Here is a 16,021-nt window from a genome sequence, read left to right on the forward strand (position 1 = left end):
TCCCTCACTATTGCTGCATATAATCGCTATAGCCCATTCTCGATTGCCTGATTATATAGCTTTACTTCTGCCGTATCTCTCAATATCAATAACAATTATACCAATACTTATTATTCCCATCATAAAGCCTATTTCATCGAAGTTCCATAAATCGCAATCGAGAATACCATATTTCGCTCGTATATTCGATATAAGTCGGAATCAGTTTTCAATAAGTATAGGATCTTTGCAGAAAGCTTTTTGAAAGTTATAAATATATTTAAAATGTATCTTTAGCTCTATATGATGTTTGATAAATCGATAAGTCTAAAGCTTTCCAATTCTTTTTATATCTCGAGATTTAAGAATATAATTCGCTATATCTTTCATTTCTTTTTATTTAGATATAAAACTTCTCGAATCCATATCAATTATATACTAAATAATAATTTCCTCTTCTAATTTCAAGAGATTTTGAGATTTAGATTAAATTTTCTATATAAGGAGGTATATTATCAATTCTATATTGTAATATTGATTGTAGGATATTATATAATATTATAGCCTTTCAAGTATTTAACTTCTTATCTTTCTGCATAATTACTAATAGCAACATAATATACAGGCTTCTTTATTATTCGAATCTATTATAGATTATTAATAAAATGCATATTGAAATGAGGGAGTCCGAATTGAGGTGAAAGTGGGCCACTCACTGATATGGGCCACGCACTGATAAACCACGTTAATAGTATGACTAACTCATTTAATCTAGTAATAAAAAATTAATCGTAAGATTATATTTCAACGTGATTTTCTTTTCCTCAGGTACGTACTTCTATAAATATTAATAGAAAAGAATCCCTAAAAATAATCGCTTGAGAAGTTAGCAGAAGAAGAATAATAACTATCTATTTATATTCATCTATTGTATGATAGACACTATTATTCATTACGTACAGTACATCACATCATACTACTAAATCACACCACTAAATCACACCAAAAAAGTGATCGGCAGATAGTTATTATATGGCTCAGAAAGATTTCCATTGTTTATTCTCCTACTTCTCTCAACCGCTTATAATTATCTCTCAAGTCCCAAAGAAAATTCATCTTTTCATATTCTCATCTCATTCCATCTCTCACACACTCTCTCTCTTTCTATCAAATTCCACCCATCCACATTCTATCAGCCACCCAAACAATAAAACCCTCCCAAATCCTTCCCGAACCACAAAAGGTCTCCCTCACATAAGCTGAAAACTCGCAGCTAAAAGATCAAGATCAAGATCCAGCTTGTCAAAGCTATCTTTAATGTCAACCACATCCGCAATCAAGTCTGTCTTATGTGTATACAACAGAAAATGTCCCCACACTGCAAATTCCCAGATCCAGGCCGTCATATAATTATCCCATCCATCCATCCATTGAATGCAAAAGGATCCATTACAAAAGAAAAATACCAAAACCCCAGGATATGAAACGCCAAAATAACGATCCCATCATAAAGCTCCAGGTAAAGGAAACAAAAAAAAAACGCATAGAGCCAGTCCAGCAGATTCGTATATGCTTCCGCCATGCTCCTTTCCGTGCAATCCAGTTCCATCCCATCCAGTCCTATGCCATCCCAAGAACTCGACCCGCGAAATATTTGATGCGAGGAGAATCCCTTGAAGAGAAAAAAAAACAAGCAAGATGTAGTATGCCCGCTAACTACCATGTGACCGGAGTGAAGAAGAAAAACAAAAGAGAATTTCTAGAATTAAATGAGTGGAGTTGTTTTTTTTGGTGGAGAATGACATAAATCATTCACACCAAACTGTGGAGTATGCAGATGCCCGACCCCGTTAAAATGCAATCGCTAGCAAAAACGCGCAGCGCGAGCCACTTTTAATATCCCAGCCCTATGTATGTGAATGCCACCCGCGCCCTTTCAAAATGAAATCATAATCCTTATGCTGTGATATTGTAAATCGCAGAATGCTCAAGTAGGTATCCTTTGTTGATCTCCCGAAATAAAAGTTGCGCCTCGCTCAAAAGAAAACGCGTGAAAAGAAACAAAGTCGAATGTGGATCGATTAAACTCCTCAAGGCGTCCTGGATGCGCCATATGAAATCGGAATTGCTGAACCAAAGAATTGATGACTGCTTCTGTCCAAAGAAATTGAAATGTAATATGGTATCTCGCCTTTTTGATACAAACGCCCCACATGATATATATTACAATTGATATAGTATGTACAGATAAATCGAATATTGTTGAAGTATGAAGTAAGTTGGGATCATTGATGATTGCTGTCGACGGAAGGTCTTGGTGAAAGAGGCGTTCGGTTGAAAACGGTACGACCGAGACTCTTAAGTACTCCAACGCTTTCGTTTGATTCAGCATTGACATAAATGCTTGTAGCTGGATCAATCTTGACACGACAGAAGAGTGTGGAGAAGAGGAATTGATCACCGTTTGTGTCGTAAAGAGGTAAAGTACGGTAACCTTGTTTGAGACTGCTGAGTTTGGCAGTATATGTAGCCAGAGGTAAGGTTTTATCGTTGTAACTGTGGCCGTCCGATGAGCATCTAACAGTCCAGCGAACAAAAACGAGCTCTGGAAATTTAGTGGTTAAAGCGAAATTGAATTTCTTATTGAAGACTGGGTTAAACCCATTTTCTTGGACGATGTGTGTACGACGCTTGTGAGGGGCTCCTAAACCAGAAGAGCCATCTTTAGCAGAAGCGTCAAGACCACCTTCACCAATGACACCTTTAGTCTCCTTGCTCTTATCATCAGCATGATAAACTTCGACTTCAATATATGGATCGACAGAACGGTTAGAAGGAAGACCCTTTGGACGCATGAGTTGTTGAGCAGAGATAATATCGATTGAGAAGTTAACATTTTTGCGTTCTCTCTTGACATGATCAGCTCCTGCTTCCTCTGGAACACTAGGAAGCATTTTAATCTCTCGAAGCTCGCTTGGCTTGAGGACATAACCGGATTGATCAGTTCCCCCTGCAAACATAGCATCGTTCATTTGCATGCCGAGATCATGAGTCTGCCAGTTGAGAGCCACCATCTGAACGCTTCGTCGCCAGTATTTGAGGGGATCAAAATTGGTAGATGCAACACGCCATCCATTAGGATACACTCGCATGAGATATCTCATGTTGTGTCGGGTCATCGCTCGGCGATCAATTTGCGTCTTGCTATTCCTGTCAAAGGTAGACTCCATGAATGAGAAGATGTGATTGTAAGCTTTGCTTTCTGGATCATCGAAACCACGGAATTTAACCCCAGCACTGTAGATACCAAGCTCTCCGAGGACCTTGACAATCTTGCTTGTCTTGGGCTTATCCTTGGGTCTGTCTTCGTTGCCTTCACTATCGCTACTGCTGCTACTCGTAGTTTCATCAGTTCCAGTCCTTCGAATATTTTGCTTGATATTGCTTCCACTCGGGTTTGAAGTTGGTGGGGGCAAGAGTGAGCCACTGGAAATGCTTGAGTTATCGAGTCCTGCAGGATAGACACGAGGTGAGCTGAGACTGTTGCCACGAGACCGGCCATTGATCTTGGGGGGAGTTTCATCCGAGATTCTGGGTTTCTTGACTTTAATTAAGATCCGATCCATCAATTGAGAGGGCGAAGGAAGCTCCTGCGATGATGGATCAAGAGGCTCTGTGACTAGTAAATCACCACACGCTTCTTTGATAATCTGAGCCATAGCTGCCTGCTGGGCATCGTTGCAGTGAACCTCTAGAGAAATCCAAAGTGGAAAATGTGATTTGACAAATGCATATTTCGCAATAGTGTACATCACATCCGAGAACATGATGGGTCTGGTCATGGTGTGACCGTGATTGACAATCGGTCGCCCGTCCTTTCCATCCCAACAATCAATTTCAACACATCGGCAACCTTTGATTAAAGCGGATATGTAAGCCTCAACACTCGATTCCCCAGCAACTTGTCGCCCCATAAGATAGGTATTGTGAGAGCTAGAAATGAAGTATTCATGCATAGGACGATCGAGAGTAAAGGTTTCGGGGACAGTCTCGAGAGGAACGTTATGAACGGATGTGAAAAAAGTGGCTAGAGCTTCTTCACTCATTCGTGCAGCCTCACCCTCTTGAAGTGGCTGATCTCGTGATCTTGATCGACGGGCAAATTTGGCGAAAATGGATTCCCACTTCGCTCGGTCCTTCTCAACATTTTCCCCTTGTACTACATTGACGAAGTTAATAAACTCTTCAAGGGTAATTCCTTTGACATTGTCAGCAGCGAGATCTTTGTAGATCTCGGAAACGTCCCCTCTTCGTTTCATGAGCTTTACAAATTCCTGAAATTCGGAAAAGTTCAATTTCTTTGACTTGGTAGCATCTGCTTGTTGAAATCTCTCACGTAAGAACCTGGAGGAAGTGTTGATGTGAAGGTTTTTGCAAAGCTGCTCGACTCCTTCGAAATTGAGAGCCTCTTCATCTTCGGCATGAGGTACGTCGGAAAACTGCTTGGTCATCTCGCCACGCCAGTAGTTCCTGACGGCCTTTTCGTTAAAGGCAACAAGACTTGACATGTTTTCGTATCTATGCTTAGATATAGCTTCAAGGGTTGTTGTCCACAGGTCGAATGTTTGTTCATCGGGTGCGATCAAATGCATAATTTTGGTTGAGCGTCCGGTCGACTTATTGTCGGGTACGACATAGAGGATGGAGAAGAAACGAGGTTCGTCCTGAGAGTCAACCTTGAATTCCTCGCGATAGTTAAGAGCGTCAGATCCCAGTCTAATCTCCTTGATGTTGTCTATGAGGAAGCTTTTCGCGGGCCTCGTCTTATCCCACGATACTTTGCACGCTTCATCTTCGAGAACAAATGTAAGAACCTTTCTCTTCTTCTTTGTGATCTTGATCATTGTGGTGCCTTGAAGAAGAACAGTAGGTATGACAGGTCCGAATGCGAGGCCTGCGTTGCCGCCGCCAGTCATTGTCGAAGAGCAAGCGAACGATGCATTGGAACTTGGATAGTCACCGGTAAGACCTTCGATACCTAATGGCGAATCCACCCACTCAATGGTATCCTCGTGAACATCCTCGTCGGAATCCGAGTTGATTAGGTAGTGTCTGGAATCTGGGGCCGTATTGGTACTGTCACTTCGACGTCGCAACATGACTGGTCCAGCGCTTTGTTCCCGACTTGTGTTTGTCGACTGTCGTCTTGAGATCTTGTTCGATAACCTCCTCATCAACCCTTGTGATCGATTGCCATTGAATGATTCGGCCATGGCAGTTTGACTGTGTTTCCTCGAGACTACTGCGTCGGGGAGAGGTTCGAAAGGGGGAAGGCGATACTCAGGTTCACGCCCTCGTGGGCCTTCGGGCGATACTTGTAGCGAGGAGTTGTTGGTCATGATTTGACTGGTTTCGGGTGACATGATTGGCGATGCTTGTACAGAGCTCGAGGTTGTGACCGAGGAAGCCGACATGGGAACGGTGGGAGCGGAAGAAATGGTGGGAAGGAATTCGGTTCGCACACGCGAGATACCACGTCTTCGATTGAGGGAGGATGACCTCTGTGGATATGGGGACATGTGCGGAGATTGTTGTTGCGTGGGCGGTCTCGAGGTGGTAGGAGTCAGGTTGGGACTCGAAGTAAGAGAAGACATCTTGGAAGAAGATTCAGCGTCATTCATATTGGGATTGAAATGGAAATGAATTGTCCAATGGCGCAGGTTCGTGTGATCAACTAATAGCTGAACTCGGGGTTGAGAACACTATACCATGTAAATATAATTGAGCGCATATCTTTTGAGAAATTGGAGAAAGTGGTCGAGTGGTCAAGTGGTGGGTGGTGATGGATGAGTCGGATGTTTTGCAGCAGGTATGGATTGTCTGATGTCGATAGGGGAATCGATTGGATGCGCGCACACATGTAACTTTGAATTCCTTTTGAGTAATTTTAAATCCAGTGGAATGTTTTTGGGTTGTTCAATGAGACGTCGGATCTGGAAGATGTTGCATTTGATCGCAGTGAATCGTCGAAGTGGGTGACCAAATTGGGAATTATTTTGAATTATTTCGATACCTTGATGTTGTGTAGGAATGAAATTTTGCGTGTTCGACTAGGATTGATGAAGGGTTGTAGGGTTGTATGTATGTAATAAGTATGAGTGTATGGTAGTGGGTGGTGGTGGGGGGGGGGGGGAAGAGAGGGGGGATTTTAAGTTTCGGTTTATTTTTTTGGGTGATGGTGGTGGGTGGATGGTGGTGGGTGGAAGGTGCGATGGAGGGTGGTTGTGTGCAGGTATGGATGTAGTAATAAGGTAGCAAGGTAGTAGTAGTATAATGAGGTAGTAAGGTAGGAGGGTAGTAAGGTAGTAAGGTAGTAAGGTAGCAAGGTAGTAAGGTAGCAAGGTAGTAATAAGATAGTAAGGCTACTTCTTAGTGCAGATGGTGCAGATGGTGCAGATGGTGCAGATGGTGCAGATGGGTTGTCTTTTTTTAGGTGGATGAGTGGATGAGTGGATGAGTGGATGAGTGGATGAGTGGATGAGTGGATGAGTGGATGAGTGGATGAGTGGATGAGTAGATGAGTGGGCGAGTGGATGTCAGAGTAAATATTCTGTACCGATACCCAGCATGTAGGTAGGTAGTAATAAGTAGGTAATAAGGTAATGTTAAGAAAAAAGTCGTGTTAGGGTGATGGCTTGCTGGTTCGCCAAAGAATCCCAGAATCCCAGGCCTGCAGGACAGAAAGAATAATCAAAGAATAAAAGAATAAATGCAATAAATGTAATAAATGTAATAATAAATATAATAATCGTAATAAAATAAAATAAAAATAATTTCAAAAATAAAATCACAAATAATAAAAGCTGGGGCACAGCCGACGGTATGGTGCAGTAGGTGATTATGCTCAAGAGCTAATATGGAATGGAAAGGTAGGATGAAAAAAATGCATGTGGATTGGGATTGAATTTTCGGATTGCGATGGTAAATTGCCCTTTTCTTTTCTCCCCTGGTCTTTTTCTCTGAATGTCGATGTTCCCCCCTTGGAGATGGAAAAGGAAGGATCAGGAGAGAAGAATGCAGGAATAATAGTGGATGATGTAATGGAATTAATTCTGGAGTTTGTGCGTTTTCTTCTTCTGGCGTGAGATCTTTCTGCCGCTGGATTCTGGGGGATTCTTCGCGCAGGAAAGGAAAGGAATGTAAATTTGATGATGGATATGATGGATGTGTGTCAGGAAACAAAGGAAGAAGTGAGGTCAACAATGCCGGGGATTTTCTTCCGTGTGTATGTAGTAAGTAAGTGAATGAATGGATAATAATAACAAATGAATGAAGAATTGATAGATAAGGAGTGATGATTGGAAATGATAATTATGATGATGATGATGATATGATGATGATGATGTGATGATGATGATGTGACGATGATGATTTATTTCTCTTTCCCCTCTCTTCCTCTCCTTAGTATTTTCAATCCAAACGTTAATCCTAATATGCGTTCGTCCTTTTCTTTCTTTTCTTCTTCTTACTACCCTGGGGAGCTAGATAGTAAGTGATTGGGGTGTACGAATCAATGGATGATTAACCCAAGACCCAAGTTTTCCCTTCACTCGGTACCTCTGATATTGGACTTGAGTTACGATCTTGGAGAGCCACTCAAGAGCTAAATTACTTCAGTGGCTTGGTAGTGCCCAAGAAATCGTTCGTTCAGAAGGAAGTGTGGATGTATATCTAGGTCGCGGTAGTGATATCCTCAATCAAGTACCTACTCGGTAGCTAAGCTACACTTCGTCGATGGAAAGATGGAAAGAAGCCAATGAATCCGAATGGTCAGGCTGATCTAAGGCTGCTTCGGGTCGATGCTCTGAACACTAGGTAATGTAGTAATAAAGGACGCTACCAAACCGACCTTGATCCTTTTAACTTTGGGACGCGATTGATCATCAGGGATTGGATTGACAGTTTCCCAGTTTTTGCTGGTCGTGCTTTGCTGCGTTGCGGCGCGCGGCGAGCAGCCCTTGACACAAATTGATAATGAGAATTGCTCGCGGCTCCGTAATCTGGAAAAATATCCACGCCGTGGAGGTGGCTACCGAAATAAGTAATATCGAAAGGTTTGGGTCCAATATGATGTGTCGCAGTCGGTCAATCAATCAATAATGAATAGGTCGTGCGTGCTGCGTGCTCTGGGAATGTATTTGCTGGGCAAGGTAGATGGGTAGATTAATGTATGGATATCCAATGATGGAAGTGGAGAGAGCTATTTTTCCAGATGTTTTACTCGTCGATTTTCACATTCATTCGTTTTTCCGGAAAAGTATCTTGGGTTTTGGTTTTGGCTTCTTTCTTCCTTTCCGTCTTCCAATTTTTCTATCGCTAGGTTGCCTTTCTTCTTATCGATGGATCGATGGATCCAGGACCCTTTTCGAGACGAGGCGAGATTAGATGAGATGAGACGAGACGAGCGGGTGGCTTTTAACTTCTGACTGCTTTACTTGCTGCTTGATTACGCCTTGTGCATGTGATAAGTGGAGTGCTGTAAATCGCTATATAATTTGTCTTTGGTCCAAAGATGTGATTCGTAAGGGGCAGATAGGTCAATATACGAAAATCAAAGGTTAAGTAAGCCTTGGTGTTGGATTTGACTTTGAGCTTCCTGCCGTCTGGTCCGCTGGAGCGCGTGTCGATCGAAGTGGGAGGGTTGAGATGCAAGGAACAAGGCTCTCGATGATGTGTTCGGAATAGATGCAATTCGTAAATTGAAGGGTGGAAAGACAGTATGCTAGATGGATGTAGATAGCTGGGTACAAGTGATGAGTTTATCCTGACTTCGTTTGGGATGGCTGAGGGAACAGGTTACAAATCCAAGGCAAGATGGCACGATGAGATGTGAGCGAGGTGTATTTGGCTGTGCTCAAAGTAGATGTGATGAACTCTAGTGAGTAATCTCAACACGTATGTCAAAGTCAAAGCAGGTTAGAATCCAAGATCAATTGCTTCAAATGGAAATGGAGACGTCAATAAGCATGAGGATTCTGGGGCTATACAATAATCACATCCCATCGTATTTCTGGAGCAACGTATATCGTGAGCAAATGGAAAAGAAGCAAAAGCCAAACCCAACATCATTCGTACACAACTATTGCGTGCATACATCGCGATTGGGATCTGAAGCCCAGCGAATCCCCCTCCCCTCAAGTTCCCAAGAAGAAGGGACCAGGAGTGTCTCATCGTCTCATCGTCTCATCATTTACACCGTCCATTGCGCAGTGCGGTGCAGTGCAATATGCACAGGAAATACTGCAATGATGTTACTCGCTACAGACCATAATTTCTCCTACCCTGTCTCAATTTCACTGCCACAGCATTCTCCATTTCATTAATCCCATCTCATCCCATTCAATCAACAACCAACCGAATCCCCCGAAGGTATTCCAGCATCGCGCCGTAGGAAATTTAGACGCTGCTCACCTGTGATAAAGTAGGTCTCGTGGTCACATTCATCAACAGGGGGACGGTGACTGTCAGGTTAGGTAGAAAAAGTAGGAACATGGCATATAACGTTGTCATTGGGAATCAATCATGAAATCAAAACCGACGAAGCATTTTGCTTCGTTGGCACACACGGTGTTATCAACGGGATCCAATTACAAATCATTAATTACCCCTCGCGCACCTCGAGCAAGCGACATTTTCTCCTCCCCCCTCTCCCCCGCCGCTGTGCCTAATCGTCCATTTGTTTCGAACCCCCATCCTTCACCGCTTCGAAAAATAATTTTCAATCTGTGCATACAGTATACCGACCACCAGTTCGACTGACTTGCTCTGCAGAAGAAACACTCACGAGACCACATGTAATTAGAACAGCCCCATCTCCCAGCCCTTCTCGGGTCTTCGCAAGTACCAAATCGGCACCGTGCTCGCTCTCTCGTTCCTTCGTCCTCTGGCTTGGCGTCGAAATGATGCGATCCTTAATGTTTCGCTCGGGGACAAGTGTGTGTCTGCGATGCTCTGATTACATTCGGAAGATACAGATAGATAGATATCTCAATCTTGTACTCTATCTATGAATTATGTATCACATATTATTTTTTTTCCGTGCTCGTCTGCTAGCGATTCGTTCCCAGTAGTCTCTGTTACACAGCTTCCCAGCTTGCAAGCAGGGTTATTACTTACAGGCTACCTGGGTGTAGCATGACGCGCTTGGAAAGATGGATAAGGTTAGAAAGATATAAATACAAGGGCACTAGAGTGAGTTCATGCAGCAAGATTATATGGAGATAAGAAGAGCGATAATGGACCATGAGAAACGTTCTCGTGTACAAGTGCCATTTTCCATCGCAGTCGAACTTCGGAGATGGAGCTCATAGGTAAGTGTCAGTATTCGAGCGCTTTCACCATGGATCACCTGGAGGTCACTTGGGACGAGAAGCATGTTTACGCTTGAATCCATCTTGTGTGTGCGGAGCTTCTACCCTTCACATCACATCCTGTACCATAGTGGAGCGAAGACGCAGCATCGATAACCTCGATAGAGTAATCAAAATAGAGTTTCCCCTCTTGCCCCTCAATCTCAATCCTACCTGAGAAAGGTTATGTCCACTCAGAACTTGGGAAAGATGACTCCTCTTCGATGTCGTCTCAACATACTACCCATCATATTACATGCCTCTTTGAACACATGATGTAAACATCGCATTTGCACGTCGTTATTTCTTGCACGACCATTCAATCATGTTTAAGCCTGTCTGAGCCTGCCTATCATTCTGTCCAAGCGCAAGGACAACCATTCCCTATCCCATTTTAGCAGAAAAAAACGCCGTCGTACCGATCAGCATAACCGTTCAAGGAAGTCAGGAACCTTCCGTCATAAGGCTCAAGCCTCCTTCATCACCCAACCAATAGAAATAGCACATCCCGCCCATCAAAAGAAAGCTGATGCTTGCCCCATGTGCTATATTCCCTGCATTGTATGTACTTTTCATGGCATGTAAGCCAAAAAAGCAGCATTGATGTTTCGCCTTGTCTGTTCATCCAGGTTGTTGATTAGTCGATGGCTTGGATTACTTCAACAGATTACGAGGTGAGACCTCCCTATTGAATGTATAACCCATGTTTATCATGGGGCTCCCTTGTCATCAGGGGAGAAGGATCGAAGCATTAAATTCGGTTATTTTTTATCGGATTCTTGGTTTGGCAGAAATCGTCTTTTGCTGATTAGACCTTGGAGATTAATCTTGAACTAATCCTCGGCCCTGGCGTTGCTTGGATGATCCTACCCGACAAGAAGGTAAATTGGATTACTAAAGAAAGGTTATTTTTAAACGATCAAATAGTTCCGCTGATTCCGTGTCCCATCCGGAGCATGATTTCCTCTATTCCTAGATTATAGATGTTCTAGTGATTTCAGAATTGACTCTGAGTAAATGAAACATTTGAAGACCTAACCGCCTGAGATGACATACGATATTGGTAGGTTGGTCTTGGGATCATGAATAATGGTGTCAAGGGAGTTAGCGTTACCTTATCAACCAGTCAATATGCACGCAGTGGAAAAACAACGGACGAAGATGGATCTGTAGCTTTGACGTACCTCGGTACAAATCGCGCTCTGTGCAGTGCAGCCAAGTCAGGCTGCGTGGCAGGATCTGGCGGGCGTTGTTTTGGCATTTGGAGATCATGATACGATGTTTGGAAGCCCTGATGGAAAATTCTTCCTCAACCCTCAGCTCTTGGCAAGGGCAACGAGATTGTTTCATCATCAAGAAGGTCGCACGCCCCACAACAGAGATTCGTGATCGTCCTTTTCGTTATTTCCTTCTGTCCTAGCTTATTAGTTGGTAAGTAGCTTCTGAACTGTTGAAGGCAGGATGCTCGGGATTCGGATCAAGCGTACCAGCTACGGGATAGCTAAGACTGGATTTGTAAGAAACCTACAAAACCAAGAGGGTCCGAATGCGAAGAGTCGATCCTTGCTCCCGCCATAGGATGACAGCGGAAGGAAAAATAGGAAGTGACATAGAAATTGTTGAACCAGGGGGAGCGACCATGGCACGGTTGTGCTCGGTTTTCCTGAGCTCTCTAATTATTGGCATAAATCCAATCACTCAATTCATATCATACTTGCCTTGTTATGGAATAAATTCTAGGACGGGAGTGCGTTTAAAATTCAGACATTGGCCATCCATAGGAGATACAGTAAACCCTCTCCATAAGGATACCGGTTTTTGTAGTCTTTTTTAAGGATATATAAAGGTATTCTTGTATAGAGGTTTTGCTTAATTCTGATATAGTAATAATTTCTTTTCGATTAGTTCCAATTGGGCCATTTCTGTGACATTTTTTGGATTTCAATTAAACCTATTTATCAAGTGTTCTAAAATCCTATTATATAATAACTCATCTTAACAATTCTATTGGTTCAATAGGGATATCTATGTGATTTTGGGATTAAAAAATATAAGGATATTCTAATAAAAGGGTTTTAAGGATATAGGCCTTTTTTAAATCTAAAATTTTTTGGGATTGAAAAATATATCCTTATAGAGAGGTTATCCTTATAGGGGGGATCCTTATGGAGAGGTTTTGCTGTAGCCTTATTATTCCACAATCATTCATTACACGCTGCAAGTAAGTTTATACCATAAATTATACGACAAGGAAGGATCAGCTTCATGTACTCCGCAGAAGCGTTAACTCTGCAATGCACCAATGCAAGTGGGGTTTGCGAGCATGAGATAATCTCTTTGAAAGACTCAAAATGTGCTGTCGAATTGAGATGTGATGTTTTGGCAAGAGTAAGGAAAATCTCTGGGAACATCTTGAGCGAATCTAGTGGAGAAGGGAAGCCTCGAATGCTTATTCGTCAAGGCTTAGATTGAAATCAAAAATCAAAAATATTGTGTCCCAATCTCGTATCCGGGGTACTACTCCGTAACCATGTTAAGAACGATATCGAACTTTCGAAGCAGTTCCCTTCTCTGCAACTTTTCTTTTTTCCTTCTATTGGATTCTCGGAGAAAATCAATATGCAAGGCCCTTCCCACACCGGTTTGAGACCCATCTTGGTACGACGTAAGCCCAGTTTCAGTCCACATTCAACGTTTATAATTACTTCTTCTTTCTCTTTCTCTCCGCGGATTTGTGCGAAAGGGGTGACGAGAGAACCGAAAATAAAATACGGTGTACGGGACCGATTTGTTCGAGTATCTCCAATTGTGGAGACAACAATGAGCTCGTGACTGTTCTAAATGAAGATTCATACGATATGTAAGAGTTATCGAATATACTTACCGCACACCGTGATGTTTTGTCATATAATCTCTGCAAAATTCATATTTTTTTTATATAAATTAAAATATTATATAACTAATATAATTATCAATATTAAATTATAAAAACTTTGTAATAAATAATATAAATCATTATTTATATATATATAAAATTAATTTATTTTTAAATATTTTTATTGAAAAGTTATATAAGTTTTTAGTTGAAAAAGTTTAGAATTTTTAATTTATAATGCTTTTCTTATACAAAATAAACGAATTTCTAGAAAATTTTCGAATTTCCAATTTTAATCTTTCAAAAATATTATTTTAAAAATATTTAAAAATAAATTATATTTTATTTGAATAATTTAAGTAATTCTTAAGTCAAATTTAATACAATTTTTAGTTTTATTATATATTGGTGATCAATAAATTAGGGTATAAAAACCCGAATAATTAAATATTTTAGTCGGCAAAGTGTTATATGTGCGGTAAGTAGGTTCCAGAACTCTTACATTCGTATCTTCCTGTACTTAGAGAAAGATTGCCCGATAGTTACATTACCAAGAAACCTACAGACCTGCTTAATCTTTTGTCATGCAATATCGACATCACACATAATCACGCCGATGAGCAATTACAAAAACGTTCAAACGGCAAATCCTATGTATCTAGGAGTGACATTCTTGCTTACTCACGATGGATTGTTATTTTCCTTGAATGGATATGCAATTGTTCCAATCCATGGCATTCGGCGTATTTGATACGACTCAATATACATTCGGCGACATGTACTTTATCTTATTTTAGGAATATACCTGCCAGTTCAGTTACTTCTTGAGTCTCCAAACGGCGAGATATGCGGCCAAGAGAACGGCATTCAGCAATGTAACGCCAAAACAACCCTCCTGCTTCTACATGTGCAATATCAATACCACGACACTGCAACTGTATGTTACTTACTTGGCATTTCGATACAGCTACGGGATAGAACGAGCACATTGTCTGTGTACAGTACAATCAATCAACTGATCCGAGGCAAATCCCCTCTGCATGTAATAAGCTTTCTTTGTCCTTACGAGCGGGAACTCTAAAGTTTCCGTTGCGTCGAGGAAGATCCTTCAAGAAATTGAGCAGGATTACGATAACTTCAGTACGAGTAACGTCTCAAGAAGTATTCAGCCCCTGGGAAGAAAAGCTGAGCCGGTTGTATCTCATACTTCATTGCGTCAACACACATCGTAAGACCCTTTCGAGCTACTCCAATACGCATACGCTTTCCAACATCTTACGTTTTCCGCTCCAGCGACAAGGCAGCAGGAAACCTGTTTGAATACTGATGCCAACAAACAGACAGGTACCTATAGCCTTCCAAACAAGAATACCAGCTTTGGTGACTATATGGTTGCGTCTAGTCAGCATTCCCTGATCCATGATGATGATTTAATTTCTTATCAACCAAGATCCATCCTGTCTAATTAATTAATCTGTATGTTACGAACCAACTCTCTGGATATTACAAAGTACTTACTTGGGGGACTTGATATATTGTTTCTATTGCGTGGCCAGTTGTATGAAATCGGCCAATCATACCACTCAATTAGCTCGGGAACATTGAAGTCTTGAAGTTGATTTTTGTGAGAAGACAAACGAGAATAGCTTCTCGAATCTTTCTGGAAGCTTTTTCGATGAAAACCCTTGGATATTGAAACCCTGCGCCCACATGTTTTGTTTGATTTACAGTGGTACTTTACCGTTTGATGCCGCTGTACGCTAAATAACCCCTCGTCCCTCTCATACGCAAGCAAACAAGCATCATCATCTCATTTTCGTTTCATCGGACAAATTGGATATCAATCCCACCCCAATCCTAGAACATTGTAGGAACCTTGAATTGTACGGAGAAACATCTGGGGAGAACATTTCTTTATCCACAACGATGATTTAGTTTGTGAGTGTACGATGGATGTACCCTAGAATCATATCACGATCCACGACTCTCATATAATTTTATATTGTTCCAATTGCAAAAGCAAAACCATGTACTGGCCCAGTGCAACCTCACAAAGGTGCTGGTCTACCAAGAGAGCAGGCTGAGGGCTCACAATCTCAGAAAGTTCATCTTTTGGCCCCCAATGTTGCAATAACAGGGGCGCATGTGGTCCAGTTACATCAGGGGTGTTACATCATATCTGCCAGTACTGGAAAGCAGCAAGGGCAAAGACAAGGAGAAGGATAAGCAAGGTACCTGCACATCCTCGTGTTGAAGTATACGACCAAAATCACATGATGGATGTATAACTTCACGCAACATATGAGGTATTATCATACAACGGGTACGCGCATTCCATTTCATCTATATTTCAACGCAAGTGTGTGTGTACGCAGAACAAATGGAATGCTAAAGACCCTACATGCCGTCATCATAGCCATGGCATCTGGCGTATTTACATCACTTTTATATCAAATACATCATCATGACTGTCGTACTGCAATGTGTTTCTGCACACCGTGAAGGCATATACATATATATACATTAGAATTAAACCAGCACCGAAATTGGATTGCTTAGTTGCATATCTTGGCAGATCCTTGTTGATAAAAATGCCTCTACAGAAATCCTTCTCCAGATCATATTTACTGTCTAATGGGTGAAGAGAGGAGAATCAAAGTAAATGATAGATTTCTGCTTACTTGCTCGATTCTTGCACAAAAGCATCAATATTGGTAGTCCAATTAGGATAACTGGCGGATATCGCGGATAACTATTT

At 41.6% G+C, this 16,021-nt stretch overlaps 1 protein-coding gene across 1 annotated transcript; it reads right to left on the reverse strand.

Annotated features, from left to right (window-relative positions):
* Nucleotides 1-2,264: 2,264 nt before the first annotated feature.
* EAF02_003005 (uncharacterized protein) lies at nt 2,265-5,660 on the reverse strand (the record flags this gene model as incomplete). Its single annotated transcript, XM_038899053.1, has 1 exon — nt 2,265-5,660. One exon carries the CDS (start codon nt 5,658-5,660, stop codon nt 2,265-2,267), a length of 3,396 nt encoding a protein of 1,131 aa, XP_038761341.1.
* Between the last annotated feature and the right edge of the window lie 10,361 nt (nt 5,661-16,021).

The sequence above is a fragment of the Botrytis sinoallii genome, assembly GCF_014898435.1.
Source record: "Botrytis sinoallii strain Bc 23 chromosome Unknown BSIN_004, whole genome shotgun sequence".
NCBI lineage: Eukaryota > Fungi > Ascomycota > Leotiomycetes > Helotiales > Sclerotiniaceae > Botrytis > Botrytis sinoallii.